The 18,462-nt window shown below is 35.9% G+C and overlaps 1 protein-coding gene across 1 annotated transcript in view; it reads left to right on the forward strand.

Annotated features, from left to right (window-relative positions):
- The window catches only part of LOC132562288 (solute carrier family 35 member F3-like), a 50,540-nt gene extending 32,611 nt beyond the window's left edge, over positions 1-17,929 (forward strand). Inside the window, exons 2-8 of the mRNA XM_060227029.1 lie at positions 4,815-5,088; positions 5,567-5,795; positions 8,322-8,447; positions 9,294-9,360; positions 15,131-15,250; positions 17,207-17,296; positions 17,703-17,929. Of these exons, the coding sequence (XP_060083012.1) occupies positions 4,815-5,088; positions 5,567-5,795; positions 8,322-8,447; positions 9,294-9,360; positions 15,131-15,250; positions 17,207-17,296; positions 17,703-17,929 (1,133 nt within the window). The remainder of the gene's footprint in view (positions 1-4,814; positions 5,089-5,566; positions 5,796-8,321; positions 8,448-9,293; positions 9,361-15,130; positions 15,251-17,206; positions 17,297-17,702) is intronic.
- Positions 17,930-18,462: the final 533 nt, after the last annotated feature.

Here is an 18,462-nt window from a genome sequence, read left to right on the forward strand (position 1 = left end):
AGTTTTCTAGAAATAACAAATATAATTCACACTTGTGTTAGATATTTTGTATCTTTCACTCTTGCTTCTTGCTGCGCATTTATTAAAGGTACTAAATGTAAAATGTGTCTGTTATGACAGGAGACACATTTAAATACCCTTTATTTTTATCAGATATACTAGACTAACCTACAAAAATACAGTGTTTAAAAGAACGTATCTATATTTCTGATATTCATTGATGTTTCTACGAAATATGATATCAGACTTTATTTGAATTCTAATTGCATTAATGATATTTTTACGTGGTCCCAAGGACCAAAATAAACAATAGGTGGTAGCAGGTTGTGTTGATTGTAGATCAGTAACTGGCAATACATGTTTATGTCGAGGTTTAAAACCACTGAACGTACTGCAATGTTTATGTCGAGGTTTAAAACCACTGAACGTACTGCAATGTTTATGTCGAGGTTTAAAACCACTGAACGTACTGCAATGTTTATGTCGAGGTTTAAAACCACTGAACGTACTGCAATGTTTATGTCGAGGTTTAAAACCACTGAACGTACTGCAATGTTTATGTCGAGGTTTAAAACCACTGAACGTACTGCAATGTTTATGTCGAGGTTTAAAACCACTGAACGTACTGCAATGTTTATGTCGAGGTTTAAAACCACTGACCGTACTACAATGTTTATGTCGAGGTTTAAAACCACTGACCGTACTGCAATGTTTATGTCGAGGTTTAAAACCACTGAACGTACTACAATGTTTATGTCGAGGTTTAAAACCACTGAACGTACTGCAATGTTTATGTCGAGGTTTAAAACCACTGAACGTACTGCAACGTTTATGTCGAGGTTTAAAACCACTGAACGTACTGCAATGTTTATGTCGAGGTTTAAAACCACTGAACGTACTACAATGTTTATGTCGAGGTTTAAAACCACTGAACGTACTGCAATGTTTATGTCGAGGTTTAAAACCACTGAACGTACTGCAACGTTTATGTCGAGGTTTAAAACCACTGAACGTACTGCAATGTTTATGTCGAGGTTTAAAACCACTGAACGTACTACAATGTTTATGTCGAGGTTTAAAACCACTGAACGTACTGCAATGTTTATGTCGAGGTTTAAAACCACTGAACGTACTGCAACGTTTATGTCGAGGTTTAAAACCACTGAACGTACTGCAACGTTTATGTCGAGGTTTAAAACCACTGAACGTACTACAATGTTTATGTCGAGGTTTAAAACCACTGAACGTACTGCAATGTTTATGTCGAGGTTTAAAACCACTGAACGTACTGCAACGTTTATGTCGAGGTTTAAAACCACTGAACGTACTACATTCATCGTGAACCTTACATCTTTAAGGGTTTGACTTTTGACAGACATATTGCATTATTTTTTAACATAATCCCCTTCAGCATCTATACACTTTTGCCAGTGATGTTTAAGGGCTTCAACGCAACTTTTCAAGAAGTCCTTCTGTTGTCCGATCAGAGAGTCACCACAGCATGTATAACATCATCATCTGACCGAAAATGGGTATCGGAAATGGCCTTTTTTCAATTTTGGAAATAGTTGAAAATCTCATGGAACGAAAGCAGGCGAATAAGGCACTAAATACTTAATCAATATAAAGCCACATTCGTTAATGGCAGCCATGGCAATGACAGACCTGTTAACAGTGGCTTTATCCTGGTGGAACAACACACCTTTACTGAGTTTTCCTCGATGCTTGAGATTAATGTTTTCTCTTAACAGCAAAAAACATTGATTGTTTGTCCCTTTTGTAGATAGTAAACTGTCAGCATCCCAGAAAACTGTGGCGATAACCTTTCCAACTGATGGAACAGTCTTTCTTTGGCGGGGATGATCAAGGGTGCTTCCCTTGTTTAGACTGATGTTAGCTTCTGAAAACGTAAAATAGTATAGCGGTCAGCTGCCCGGCCAGCTTGGGTCTCTACGGACACACCGGTCTTCTGCCACACCAAGACACCTGAAACGTGTGATGTGTATGATCTGACAATTTGTTTTGTTATAAAATGATGTTTTCATTTTTGTCTACAGGTGGACCTCCTGTATAGCACCAAAGTTTCCGGATTGATCAGAAAGCTGTTATAATGAGTACAAGTCCAGGTATATTTGCTCTTTCGCTATTTCAAGACATGGTAGTGAATCTTTGTTAATAATTACTGATCAAAAATGGTCTTATTTGGTATCGACTTGTCATCATAAAAATCTGTAGTGAGGTAATCCTTGATAATTCTGTATGGTGTCTCCCTTACACTTCTCCTCATTAACGTTAATAAATAATTATCGAGTATGACGTATGCGCATTTTTGTTCCACTGTGTCTAGAGCGCAGCATGAAGTCAATATGTCTACTGACTATAAAACTTCAGCATTCTGTCAAATAAGCTTACCATTGACAATCAAATCAAGCAGAATTATGGGCGCCTAATCAATTTGTACAAGCATCAAGTGTAAGAAAGACTTTTGTATAACTTTAAAATAGTTGCCCTACAAACTAGATATAAAAACTATGGCAAAGGCGTGTCATAAAGTGTATATATATCAAGTGGCTAGGTAGACTGTTGTATAACTGTGGTAAAGGTGACTCATAAAGTGTACAGGTATCAAGTGTCTAAGTAGACTGTTGTATAACTGTGGTTAAGGTGTCTCACAAAGTGTACAGGTATCAAGTGTCTAGGTAGACTGTTGTATAACTGTGATAAAGGTGTCTCACAAAGTGTACAGGTATCAAGTGTCTAGGTAGGCTGTTGTATAACTGTGGTAAAGGTGACTCACAAAGTGTACAGGTATCAAGTGTCTAGGTAGACTGTTGTATAACTGTGGTTAAGGTGTCTCACAAAGTGTACAGGTATCAAATGTCTAAGTAGACTGTTGTATAACTGTGATAAAGGTGTCTCACAAAGTGTACAGGTATCAAGTGTCTAGGTAGACTGTTGTATAACTGTGATAAAGGTGTCTCACAAAGTGTACAGGTATCAAATGTCTAAGTAGACTGTTGTATAACTGTGATAAAGGTGTCTCACAAAGTGTACAGGTATCAAATGTCTACGTAGACTGTTGTATAACTGTGATAAAGGTGTCTCACAAAGTTTACAGGTATCAAGTGTCTAGGTAGACTGTTGTATAACTGTAATAAAGGTGTCTCACAAAGTTTACAGGTATCAAGTGTCTAGGTAGACTGTTGTATAACTGTAATAAAGGTGTCTCACAAAGTTTACAGGTATCAAGTGTCTGGGTAGACTGTTGTATAACTGTGATAAAGGTGTCTCACAAAGTTTACAGGTATCAAGTGTCTAGGTAGACTGTTGTATAACTGTGGTAAAGATGACTTACAAAGTTTACAGGTATCAAGTGTCGAAGTAGACTGTTGTATAACTATGGTAAATGTGTCTCACAAAGTGTACAGGTATCAAGTGTCTAGGTAGACTGTTGTATAACTGTGGTTAAGGTGTCTCACAAAGTGTACAGGTATCAAGTGTCTAGGTAGACTGTTGTATAGCTGTGGTAAAGGTGTCTCACAAAGTTTACAGGTATCAAGTGTCTAGGTAGACTGTTGTATAACTGTGGTAAATGTGTTCCCCAAAAAGTGTACAGGTATCAAGTGTCTAGGTAGACTGTTGTATAACTGTGGTAAATGTGTTCCCCAAAAAGTGTACAGGTATCAAGTGTCTAGATAGACTGTTGTATAACTGTGGTTAAGGTGTCTCACAAAGTTTACAGGTATCAAGTGTCTAGGTAGACTGTTGTATAACTGTGGTAAAGGTGTCTCACAAAGTTTACAGGTATCAAGTGTCTAGATAGACTGTTGTATAACTGTGGTTAAGGTGTCTCACAAAGTGTACAGGTATCAAGTGTCTAAGTAGACTGTTGTATAACTGTGGTAAAGGTGTCTCACAAAGTGTATAGGTATCAAGTGTCTAGGTAGACTGTTGTATAGCTGTGGTAAAGGTGTCTCACAGGTTTAGGTTTTGCCTAAAAGACTGAGAAACGGAAAACTTGATATGTAGACGCTTGAAGCGGAGTGTCAAAAGACCACTAGCTGGTTATTTCTCAACGGGTTTAAATCTAGACAAATCTAACAATAGAATTAAATATGTAACATCAGTTTGATGTCTCATTTCGACAATACAGTCAACATAGCTTGTCATTTGTAATATCTTTGAGACCAAAAGTGATAGACACTAGTGGTTGACTTCAGCAACGAAATTTTCAATAACATGCTTAAAATGTTTTCGTTTGAATCATAACATGTTTCAGAGATATACATATATTTGACATTTCTGGAGATCACCCATTGTAACTTTTTAATGAACTTAATTAACTTTTTTCATAAATTCCTTCACATAATTGTTTCTGCTTGTCAACTTTTTTAGCCAGGCACAGCATTGCAAGTTTGTATGGACTGTTAAAGTGCCTTCCTCCATCTAAAGTGACATTGGGGATAAATTTTCATTTATTAATGATAAATGATGATGTTTCTTTCTGTTTATTCACATATTCATTGAAAAACGTATTCTTAATGTCAATGTTTTCATCAAAGTGTTTCTTATTTAACATCATTTGATAACTTATTGACTATTAGTCTGATGTGTCTATATAGTTGTTATTGTGTGGAGACGGGATTCGTAGGCGCGGTCTGTTGCCAAATTCCTTTTGTCATCAGACTCCAGACAATAACATATTCTGAAATGAAAAAATATATTAATCCGGACCATTGTGGACTACAACTACAGATGCTATTAACCATGTTGAAGCATTGCCATATCTAAAATTAATTAATTGATTTTTACAGAGAGTTCCGAGAGTGCTCAGAACACCTCGACCATTCTTGATGCCACAACACGGCTACGAAATATCATCTGTTGTATCATTCTGATGATCGCAGTTGCCGTCGTTTGGATTCTTGCCACCCAGTTTGTCCGAGAGACCTACAGCCCTGGTCATTTCGAGGCGCCTTTCCTACTTATGTATATATGGACAATATGTCTGATCCCATTCTACCCTATATTTGTATTGGTGAGGTTTGTGTACAAAAAACGACAGAGCAAACCGATACAGGAGTTCAGGTAAGACATCTCATGGGACAGCTTTGGAAAAGAAAATAAATTTCTTCTTTTTTTAACTTCTCCTTATTCGTAAATTTATGATTCCGTTGTTGTATACCTTGTTCTGATTGGAGGATGTGGCGTAACTTAATTGTCTTTATGTGAATGACAACTCGGTGTCTATTTAGATTTTGCTATGTGAGAAACCATCGTCTTTTAATGTGAAGTAAGATTCGGTGTCTTTCTGTATTTTGGTATGGGAGACATTACCGTCTTTTAATGTGAAGTAAGATTCGGCATCTTTCTGTGTTTTGGAATGTGAGACATTATCGTCTAGTAAAGTGAAGTAAGATTCGGTGTCTTTCTGTATTTTGGTATGGGAGACATTACCGTCTTTTAATGTGAAGTAAGATTCGGTGTCTTTCTGTATTTTCGTATATAAGACAGTGAATAAGGGCCTGATTTCTTTTTATTTTTTACTTTTATTTGTTTTCACCAGAAGTCATATACGACTATATTACACCGATGGAGAGCGACAGTTGCGCCAATATATAGGACTATCGGTTATGTTCTGTATCCTCTGGAGTCTGATGCAGTTTACCTACATACGGGCACTTGATCCGGAGCTACTTTCACCGACAGGCGTTGCTGCTCTTTATTCAACGTATCACAGCTTTGTGTACTTATTATCATGGATCGTCCTGTTTGAAAAATTTGTCGCTATCAGAGTGAGTTTCCTTTCACTTCAAGTTTTAACTTCATATATAACTCGATATTTGAATAACAATATGGGTTTATGTCAATCAATGAAAAGCCGTTGTAAGGAATCCCTTGCCAGTTGTCTTGTCATCCGTCTAACCGAACAAATGTAATCCTCTCTTTGTCCTGGTTTTGCATGCATCACTTATGATGAATTGATCAATCCATATTCAATCAGACGACAAACTACTCACAATATATACTAGTTGTCGTTGCGAATCTGTCTCCGTCACCATTAAGAATCTCTCTCGGTCGCGGTTGTGAATCTGTCACAGCTGTTGTTGTGAACCTGCGTCGGTCGTTGTTGTGAATTTGTTTCAGTCGTCGTTTTGAAATCTGTTTCAGTCGTCGTTGTGAATCTGTCTCTGTCGTCGTTGTGAATCTGTCTCTGTCGTCGTTGTAAATTTGTCACGGTTGTTGGTGTGTATCTGTCTCTGTCGTCGTTGTAAATCTGTTTCATTCATCGTTGTAAATCTATTTCAGTCATCATTGTGAATCTGTTTCAGACTTCGTTGTAAATCTGTTTCAGTCGTCGTTGTAAATCTGTTTCATTCATTGTTATGAATCTGTTTCATTCATCGTTGTAAATCTGTTTCATTCATCGTTATGAATCTGGTTCATTCATCGTTGTAAATCTGTTTCATTCATCGTTGTAAATCTGTTTCATTCATCGTTGTAAATCTGTTTCAGTCGTCGTTGTAAATCTGTTTCATTCATCGTTGTAAATCTGTTTCATTCATCGTTGTAAATCTGTTTCAGTCGTCGTTGTAAATCTGTTTCATTCATCGTTGTAAATCTGTTTCAGTCGTCGTTGTAAATCTGTTTCATTCATCGTTGTAAATCTGTTTCATTCATCGTTGTAAATCTGTTTCATTCATCGTTGTAAATCTGTTTCATTCATCGTTGTAAATCTGTTTCATTCATCGTTGTAAATCTATTTCAGTCATCATTGTGAATCTGTTTCAGACTTCGTTGTAAATCTGTTTCAGTCGTCGTTGTAAATCTGTTTCATTTATCGTTGTAAATCTGTTTCAGTCGTCGTTGTAAATCTGTTTCATTCATCGTTGTAAATCTGTTTCATTCATCGTTATGAATCTGTTTCATTCATCGTTGTAAATCTGTTTCGTTCATCGTTGTGAATCTATTTCAGTCATCATTGTGAATCTGTTTCAGACTTCGTTGTAAATCTGTTTCAGTCGTCGTTGTAAATCTGTTTCATTCATTGTTATGAATCTGTTTCATTCATCGTTGTAAATCTATTTCAGTCATCATTGTGAATCTGTTTCAGACTTCGTTGTAAATCTGTTTCATTCATCGTTGTAAATCTGTTTCATTCATCGTTGTAAATCTGTTTCATTCATCGTTGTAAATCTGTTTCATTCATCGTTGTAAATCTGTTTCATTCATCGTTGTAAATCTGTTTCAGTCATCATTGTGAATCTGTTTCAGACTTCGTTGTAAATCTGTTTCATTCATCGTTGTAAATCTGTTTCATTCATCGTTGTAAATCTGGTTCATTCATCGTTGTAAATCTATTTCAGTCATCATTGTGAATCTGTTTCAGACTTCGTTGTAAATCTGTTTCATTCATCGTTGTAAATCTGTTTCATTCATCGTTGTAAATCTGGTTCATTCATCGTTGTAAATCTGTTTCATTCATCGTTGTAAATCTGGTTCATTCATCGTTGTAAATCTGGTTCATTCATCGTTATGAATCTGTTTCAGTCGTCGTTGTGAATCTGTTGCAGTCGCCGTTGTAAATCCGTCCCCATTGTATCATTCCGGCCCAGATTTGATGTCTTTTTTCTCCCCTTATTCAGATCGTATCTAAATGGTTGTCTCCCTGTTGTGTCTGATACTGGGTAGTTTGCCTGTTGGTTCATTTGTCGTATCCCTTGTTTCTATTTGACGACGTGACATTGCTGACTGTGATATTGACCATGATGTACATGGCTAGTGAAGCAGAAGATGCGTATTTTTTGTTGAATATATAATATCCTAGATATTTGTGATTTCAGACATTCTTGTTTGTGTTTTCTTACACCATACATTATTGTTTGTAATTCCAAACACCATTGTTTTGTGATTTCAAACACCACTGTTCGGGATTTCAAAGATCATTGTCTCAAACTGACAAAATGCACCACAACCATCAACCCACAGATATAAAAATAGTTAAATTTAAAGCATAGCCATGTGACACAAAGCAAATTAAAATAATAACTGTCACCGTTATGCTTGTATCATATGCACCAAAGGCACGTTTCTTAATCAATCTGTGTCGTAGACACACTAACAATAACTATTGTAATCAATATGTCTCCTGGTCGAGCTAAAAATCAACTTGTGTTAAGGGCGCGCTAAAATTCTCGATCTTAGATAATATCTGTCTAGGACACGCTTAAAACATAAAATTAATAAATGGCATGTTTTTATCTTTAAACAGAAATCTTGAAATACAATTAACAGCAAACTATTGTTTAACGTATTTATAGATCATGGCCATGATATTCTCCATTTCCGGTATGGTGCTCTCTGCTTATGCTGGTGGATTTGGTTCTACGTCCATGTGGGGCGTAATTTTATCTGTCTCGGCATCCGCTACTATGTCTGTATTTAAGGTATGTAATAATTCATTGTCTGTAAGGTTTATTGTTTTATAAGGTTTGATTGCACTAATATTTGTTACTCGTCGACACGCCCACTTACATATATATATATATATATATATATATATACAAATCACTAAAGACAGAACTAATATTTGTCACTCGTCGACACGCCCACTTACATATATATATATATATATATATATATACAAATCACTAAAGACAGAACTAATATTTGTCACTCGTCGACACGCCCACTTACATATATATATATATATATATATACAAATCACTTAAGACAGAACTAATATTGTCCAATCATACAGGGGCACTGTCCATAATTAGACTTTTCTTCGGTTACTTTACATTTTTCTCTAGGCTCTTAATATCATTGACGAATCCTATAAGGACGAAACAGCTAAATAATGAAGTTTCAATTATTGTTGCCTGTACTGTATCTAACTCACTTGTGTGTCTTTAGTACAATCTTTTCTATTGAAGTCTTTCAAAACCACAGACTAATTTTCTCGTCAGGTGTAAATTGATAAGTGATAGTTACCGTATATCTGTACTTCACGTGGAGATCACATTACAAATATAGTTCAGTAGTTTGATAATGTGAAATCCTTTTTCAATGTAATATAAAGATATCCTAGTTATATCGCTTCTATATATCTATTTTACAGCAATTACGAATATTTCTCTGTCAAATCTTTCATCCCTAAGGATTAATAAAATTGTATTCATGGATTTTTAAAAAAAAAGTATGGTCGATAATTTCAATTATCAGTGTTTGTCACCTATTAATGTTGTTTATATTTTTTAAAAAAATAAGGTTTTAACCCATTCTGTTCCTAGGTTTTATATAAGAAGTTTATTGGAATTCCTGATTACGGTCAAATCTCCCTGTTTACAAGTTTGATAGGTAAGTGAAGTAAAGAATACATATTCGAACATCACAGTAAAGGCAAGGTAGCAACAAATAACATTGATCAGCAAAATGTCTTAAACGATACAACAGTTTTTTTTTAGATAAAAAAGAATTTAATGAACCATAATATATTTATCCTGACAGATTGAGGCAGTTTTCCATTTCAGGTGTTGCTAAATGTATAATGTAATGTGATTTCGGACAGCAATGTTTGTGATTTTAGACAGACACCACTGTTTGTGATTCCAGACAGATACTACTGTTTTGTAATTTTAGACAGACACCACTGTTTGTGATTTTAGACAGACACCACTGTTTGTGATTTTAGACAGACACCACTGTTTGTGATTTTAGACAGACACCACTGTTTGTAATTTCAGACAGACATCACTGTTTTGTAATTTCAGACAGACACCACTGTTTGTAATGTTAGACAGACACCACTGTTTTGTAATTTCATACAGACACCACTGTTTGTAATGTTAGACAGACATCACTGTTTTTTTAATTTCAGATAGACATCACTGTTTTGTAATTTCAGACAGACATCACTGTTTGTAATGTTAGACAGACACCACTGTTTTGTAATTTCAGACAGACATCACTGTTTTGTAATTTCAGACAGACATCACTGTTTGTAATGTTAGACAGACACCACTGTTTTGTAATTTCAGACAGACACCACTGTTTGTAATGTTAGACAGACATCACTGTTTTTTTAATTTCAGGTAGACATCACTGTTTTGTAATTTCAGACAGACACCACTGTTTGTAATGTTAGACAGACATCACTGTTTTTTTTAATTTCAGATAGACATCACTGTTTTGTAATTTTAGACAGACACCACTGTTTTGTGATTTTAGACAGACACCACTGTTTGTGATTTTCAGATACCACTACTTTTGATTTCAGGCAGACACCACTATTTGTAATTTCAGACAGACATTACTGTTTTGTAATTTCAGACAGATACCAATGTTTTGTAATTTCAGACACACCCCACTATTTGTGATTCCAGACAGACAACACTGTTTGTGATTTCAGACAGACACAACTATTTTGTAATGTTAAACAGACATCACTGTTTTGTAATTTCAGACAGACACCACTGTTTTGTAATTTTAGACAGACACCACTGTTTTGTAATTTTAGACAGACACCACTGTTTGTGATTTTAGACTGACACCACTGTTTGTAATTTCAGACAGACACCACTGTTTGTGATTTCAGACAGACATCACTGTTTTGTAATTTTAGACAGACACCACTGTTTGTAATTTCACATACACCCCACTGTTTTGTAATTTTAGACAGACACCACTGTTTTTTAATTTTAGACAGACACCACTGTTTTGTAATTTCATACAAACACCACTGTTTGTAATTTTAGACAGACACCACTGTTTTGTAATTTCAGACAGACACCACACTGTTTGTAATTTTAGACAGACACCACTGTTTTGTAATTTCAGACAGACACCACTGTTTGTAATGTTAGACAGACATCACTGTTTTGTAATTTCAGACAGACATCACTGTTTTGCGATTTCAGACAGACATCACTGTTTTGCGATTTCAGACTGACATCACTGTTTGGGATTTTAGACATACACCACTGTTTGTAATTTCAGACAGACAGCACGGTTTTGTGATTTTAGACAGACACCACTGTTTGTAATTTCAGACAGACACCACTGTTTTGTGATTTTAGACAGACACCACTGTTTGTGATTTTAGACAGACACCACTGTTTGTAATTTCAGACAGACACCACTGTTTTGTAATTTCAGACAGACACCACTGTTTTGTAATTTCAGACAGACACCACTGTTTGTAATTTCAGACAGACACCACTGTTTGTGATTTCAGACAGACATCACTGTTTTGTAATTTTAGACAGACACCACTGTTTGTAATTTCAGACAGACATCACTGTTTGTAATTTTAGACAGACACCTCTGTTTGTGATTTTAGACTAATACCACTGTTTGTGATTTTAGACAGACACCACTGTTTGTGATTCCAGACAAACATCACTGTTTTGTAATTTTAGACAGACACCACTGTTTGTAATTTCAGACAGACATCACTGTTTTGTGATTTTAGACAGACACCACTGTTTGTGATTTTAGACAGACACCACTGTTTGTGATTTTAGACAGACACCACTGTTTGTGAATCCAGACCTACACCACTGTTTGTAATTTCAGACAGACACCACTGTTTTGTAATTTTAGACAGACACCACTGTTTCTGGTTTCAGACAGACACCACTGTTTGTATTTTCAGACAGACACCACTGTTTTGTAATTTTAGACAGACACCACTGTTTTGTAATTTTAGACAGACACCACTGTTTTGTAATTTTAGACAGACACCACTGTTTGTGCTTTTAGACAAACACCACTGTTTGTAATTTTAGACAGACATCACTGTTTTGTGATTTTAGACAGACACCACTGTTTGTAATTTCAGACAGACATCACTGTTTTGTGATTTTAGACAGACACCACTGTTTGTGATTTCAGACAGACACCACTACTTTGTGATTTCAGACAGACACCACTGTTTTGTAATTTCAGACAGACACCACTGTTTGTGATTTCAGACAGATACCACTGTTTTGTAATTTTAGACACACACCACTGTTTTGATTTTGATTCCAGACACACAGACACTGGTTTGTAATATCAGACAGACATCACTGTTTTGTGATTTTAGACAGACATCACTGTTTTGTAATTTTAGACAGACACCACTGTTTGTGATTTCAGACAGACACCACTGTTTGTAATTTCAGACAGACATCACTGTTTTGTGATTTCAGACAGACACCACTGTTTGTAATTTCAGACAGACATCACTGTTTTGTGATTTTAGACAGACATCGCTGTTTTGTAATGTTAGATAGACACCACTGTTTTGTAATTTCAGACAGACATCACTGTTTTGTGATTTCAGACAGACACCACTGTTTGTAATTTCAGACAGACAGCACGGTTTTGTGATTTTAGACAGACACCACTGTTTGTGATTTTAGACAGACACCACTGTTTGTGAATCCAGACCTACACCACTGTTTGTAATTTCAGACAGACAGCACGGTTTTGTGATTTTAGACAGACACCACTGTTTGTGATTTCAGACAGACACCACTGTTTGTAATTTCAGACATACCCCACTGTTTGTGATTTCAGACAGACACCACTGTTTGTGATTTCAGACAGACACCACTCTTTATGATTTCAGACAGACACCACTGTTTGTAATTTTAGACAGACACCACTGTTTTGTGATTTCAGACAGACACCACTGTTTGTGATTTTAGACAGACAGCACCGTTTTGTGATTTTAGACAAACAGCGCTGTTTTGTAATTTCAGACAGACATCGCTGTTTTGTAATTTTAGACAGACACCACTGTTTTGTGATTTTAGACAGACATCACTGTTTCGTAATTTCAGACATACACCACTGTTTGTAATTTCAGACTGACACCAGATTTTCAGACAGACACCACTGTTTTGTAATTTTAGACAGACACCACAGTTTGTAATTTTAGACAGACACCACTAGACAGACACCACTGTTTGTAATTTCAGACACACCTCACTGTTTTGTAGTTTCAGACAGACACCACTGTTTTGTAATTTTAGACAGACATCACTGTTTTGTGATTTTAGACAGACACCACTGTTTGTGATTTTAGACAGACACCACTGTTTGTGATTTTAGACAGACACCACTGTTTGTGATTTTAGACAGATACTACTGTTTTGTGATTTTAGACAGACATCACTGTTTTGTGATTTTAGACAGACACCACTGTTTTGTAATTTCAGACAAACATCACTGTTTTGTGATTTTAGACAGACATCGCTGTTTTGTAATTTTAGACAGACATCACTGTTTTGTAATTTCAGACAGACTCCACTGTTTGTGATTTTAGACAGACACCACTGTTTGTGATTTTAGACTGACACCACTGTTTGTAATTTCAGACAGACAGCACGGTTTTGTGATTTTAGACAGACACCACTGTTTCTGGTTTCAGACAGACACCACTGTTTTGTGATTTCAGACACACGTCACTGTTTCTGGTTTCAGACAGACACCACTGTTTCTGGTTTCAGACAGACACCACACTGTTTGAGATTTCAGACACACACCACTGTTGCTGGTTTCAGACAGACACCACTGTTTGTAGATTCTGACACCACTGTTTGTGATTTCAGACACACACCACTGTTTCTGGTTTCAGACAGACACCACTGTTTGTAGATTCTAACACCACTGTTTGTGATTTCAGACACACACCACTGTTTTGTAATTTCAGACAGACATTTCACAGACACCGGTGATTTGTAATTTCAGACAGACACCAATATTTGTGATTTCAGACAGACACCACTGTTTTGTGATTTCAGACAGACACCGGTGATTCTGGTTTCAGACAGACACCGCGATTTCGGACAGACACCGGTGATTCTGGTTTCAGACAGACACCAATATTTGTGATTTCAGACAGACACCACTGTTTGTATTTTCAGATACCACTACTTTTGATTTCAGGCAGACACCACTATTTGTAATTTCAGACAGACATTACTGTTTTGTAATTTCAGACAGATACCACTGTTTTGTAATTTCAGACACACCCCACTATTTGTGATTCCAGACAGACACAACTGTTTTGTAATGTTAAACAGACATCACTGTTTTGTAATTTCAGACAGACATCACTGTTTTGTAATTTTTGACAGACACCACTGTTTGTAATGTTAGACAGACAACACTGTTTTGTAATTTTAGACAGACACCACTGTTTGTGATTTTAGACTGACACCACTGTTTGTAATTTCAGACAGACACCACTGTTTGTATTTTCAGACAGACACCACTGTTTTGTAATTTTAGACAGACACCACTGTTTTGTAATTTCAGACAGACACCACTGTTTGTATTTTCAGACAGACACCACTGTTTTGTAATTTTAGACAGACACCACTGTTTTGTAATTTTAGACAGACACCACTGTTTTGTAATTTTAGACAGACACCACTGTTTGTATTTTCAGACAGACACCACTGTTTTGTAATGTTAGACAGACACCACTGTTTGTATTTTCAGACAGACACCACTGTTTTGTAATTTTAGACAGACACCACTGTTTTGTAATTTTAGACAGACATCACCGTTTTGTAATTTTAGACAGACACCGCTGTTTTGTGATTTTAGACAGACACCACTGTTTGTAGATTCTGACACCACTGTTTGTGATTTCAGACACACACCACTGTTTCTGGTTTCAGACAGACACCACTGTTTGTAGATTCTGACACCACTGTTTGTGATTTCAGACACACACCACTGTTTCTGGTTTCAGACAGACACCACTGTTTGTAGATTCTAACACCACTGTTTGTGATTTCTGACGCACACCACTGTTTCTGGTTTCAAACAGACACCGCGATTTCGGACAGACACCGGTGATTCTGGTTTCAGACAGACACCAATATTTGTGATTTCAGACAGACACCACTGTTTTGTGATTTCAGACAGACACCACTGTTTCTGGTTTCAGACAGACACCAATATTTGTGATTTCAGACAGACACCACAGTTTGTGATTTCAGACAGACAACGGTTGATTCTGGTTTCAGACAGACACCAATATTTGTGATTTCAGACAGACACCACTGTTTGTGATTTCAGACAGACACCGCTGTTTCTGGTTTCAAACATACACTATTCGTGATTTCAGGTGTTGGTAATGTTTTATGTCTTTGGCCAGTGGTGCTGTCATTATGTTTTACAAAGACAGAAGTAATCACACGTGACGTACCCTGGGCATACATCATAGGGTCATCTATCGCCATCTCAGGTACGTGTAACGAAAGTAACCGCCATCTTATCTATATAGACAAATAGAATAGAGATATTTAATCTAACAACCTATCACTTACTTTTGAAAATTCCCTTTTCCTGTAGTCATCCTTACATTTTTAAGATATAACATTGATGGTTTTTTTAGTCCTATTCATAAAGTACATGTAGTCATTGTTTATGACATGGTTTTAATTATGAAAAGCTATTGTTAATGTGGTAGTAAAAGACTCAGTTTGAAAAAAAAGACGTAAATTTATCTGAACATATCTTTGCCCTTATCACGTTAAACTTCTGTTAACAGGCTACGTGTTAGAAAAGGTGACAAAATGCATCAGCTCCCAAATATAAACTCAGTGAAAGTTAAAACTAACCACCAATAGTATTTAAAAATCAAAACTTCAATACTGTCACAGAGATAATTACAATAACAACATTCACCGTTATACTACCGTCGTGAAAGTTATTGTGTACCACAGGCACGTCACTTCATCTCTCTAGGACACGCTTAAAACCTCTGTCTTAGATAATCTCTCTCTAGGACACACTTAAAACCTCTATCTTAGATAATCTCTATCTAGGACACGCTTAAAACCTCTATCTTAGATAATCTCTATCTAGGACACGCTCAAAACCTCTATCTTAGATAATCTCTATCTAGGACACGCTTAAAACTTCTGTCTTAGATAATATCTATCAATGACACGCTAAAAATTCTCTATATTTATTTGTGTCCAAAGCACGTTTAAAATCTCTATCTCAAGTAATTCAGGTTTAGGGCAAACAATAAATCGCTATCTTAACTATTTGTGTCTAGAGCACGCATACATTTCTATATTAGTTTATTTGCGTCTATGATAAGCTAATAATGTTGATCCTAATCAATTTATATGTAGGGGACGCCAAAAATTTAATTTTGTCTTAGACACATCAAATTTTTTTATCAGTATTTGGCTCTAGGACATTTTAAAAATTTCGGCATGCTATATTCTCTACTTTATTTTGTGTCAAATGTGTGCTTAAAATATCTATACTAATTAAAGTGTGTCTAAGCATGTTAAAACCATATATCTCGATTTATGTCTGGGGCACACTTAAACTCTCTAACTTAATTAATTTGTATCTAGGGCACGCTAAAACTTTTTTATCTTAATTAAGTTTTGTCTAAGGCACGCTATACATCTCTGTCCTAATAAGTCTCTGTTACACGCTTATAATTATCATCTTTACGCCTGGCGTACGCTTAAATCATTTTTTTAATATGTGTCTAGGGCTGGCTAAAATCGCTATGTTAATCTGTGTTTAGTGCCTGCTTAAAATCTCTACATAATGAAGCTGTATCGATGGAACGTCAAAACTCTCGGTGTTAATTAATATCTGTCTAGAACACACTTTAATCTCTGTTTTAATTAATATGTCTCTAAGGCACATCAAAGCTCTCTATCTTGATTAATTTGTGTCTAGGTCACGCTAAAATGTTCTGTCTTGATATATTTCTATCGTCGGCACGCTCTAATCTCTGTGTCTTAGACATACTAGAATTCTCTATCTTAATTAATGTGTATCTTTGCCACACTAAAATCTCTACCTTAATCTGTGTCTAACTCATGCTTGAAATCTCTATCTTTGTCAAGCTGTGTAGAGGGTACGCTGCAAATGTCTATCTTAATTAACAGGTCTTAAGGGTACGCTTTAATGTCCTAATCTTTCTTCAGGCCATATTGACACGCTCTATTTAATCACGCTGTGTCTTCTAAAGCACGCTAAAACTATCTATCTTACTTAATTTGTTCATATAAGAAATATCGCGGAAGTAATTCATCATTGCCAAAAACTGATAGATCAGAAAAATCGTATTGTGTTAGATGAATTATATTTACAGTATTCAGTGATACACCTACTAGTTAAGAACCGTTTTTGTCCATTAACGCAAGACTTGATGTCTCCTTTGCAGTCCTGCATGTACTTTTACACTACATCGAATTGGCTTTGTTTGACGTGTTCTTGGGTTTGGGATTTCTTCTTGGAATAGTAATGAGTGCACGTAAGTAGTTTACTTACCTCTTTAATAATTGATTAAATTCCTTAAGTCTATGGAACCGATCTTCACATTTACTTAGTTTATAATCCCATATAAACTGTATTTAGAATATTTTGATAACCAGCTAGTGTAAACTCATATATTTAAGTGAGGCTCAATTTTAGCGGTTTCTCAAAGTAAAACAACAAACTCTTTCATGAATAAATCATACCATGGGTCAGCAGGTTAATTATACCTCAACAAATCCTTTTTATTAATTTAGGATTGATTATATCAATTCGTGGTTTGAGAGTACCCGACGAAAATAAATACACACGAAAATGATTTTTCATAATGATTGATATATAGCTGAAGCCCGGAAGCCATCACCATTACTCCAATGTATTTTTTTTATATATTACATACATAGTAATTGACTACTTATGGCGAGGAATATACTTCAGTGGAATGGAGGTAGCGGCGATGATTCTGACGTCATTCGGCATCCTCCTAGTCTCCCTCCCCGATCACTGTCCAACCGACTTCAGCATGCTTACCATGTGGTGCCGACGCCGAAAACGATGTGAGGTACAAGGAACACCACAGTCGACAGCTGACACTTCTGGAACAAGATGGCGGAGGAGTATAAAGAAATGAAAAACAAATCTAAAGCAAAACGTAGTTTTATAAATGTCAGTATAATATATAGAGGTTATCCTTTTAAACATAATCAGTAATGAACCTGGTGGATAAATGCATAAAGGTTTCCTGCTAGGAATTGATTCTTGTGATGCATTATTGAAATGCAACAAAAGATAATGAGTGATTGAAGTCTAAACCCAATCACTAATATACTTAGACAAACTTTCTTGTAATCATAGAAATTAAAACGAATTGTGTATTCATGATTCAGCAAACTAGATACAAACAAAATGTCTGCAGTAGATTTTCATATCGCATTGTACAGCCTCATTGTCATTTTCGTGAAGCTGAGGACTGTATGATATTCATAATAGACAACAAGAATTTACATAATTGGCGAAAATGCTTTTGAGGATAATATCGTTATCTGGATAGTTTTGGAATGTTGGGATGTTTCCCAAACCTCGCAGTATAAGGTGTATGTAAATCAAACTATCACCAATAAGTGTTCACATTATTGATAACAGATTTATGCTTTCTTGTAAATA

This window comes from Ylistrum balloti, unplaced genomic scaffold (genome assembly GCF_031769215.1).
Source record: "Ylistrum balloti isolate Yb309-2 unplaced genomic scaffold, AGI_CSIRO_Ybal_v1 Utg371388, whole genome shotgun sequence".
Taxonomy (NCBI): domain Eukaryota; kingdom Metazoa; phylum Mollusca; class Bivalvia; order Pectinida; family Pectinidae; genus Ylistrum; species Ylistrum balloti.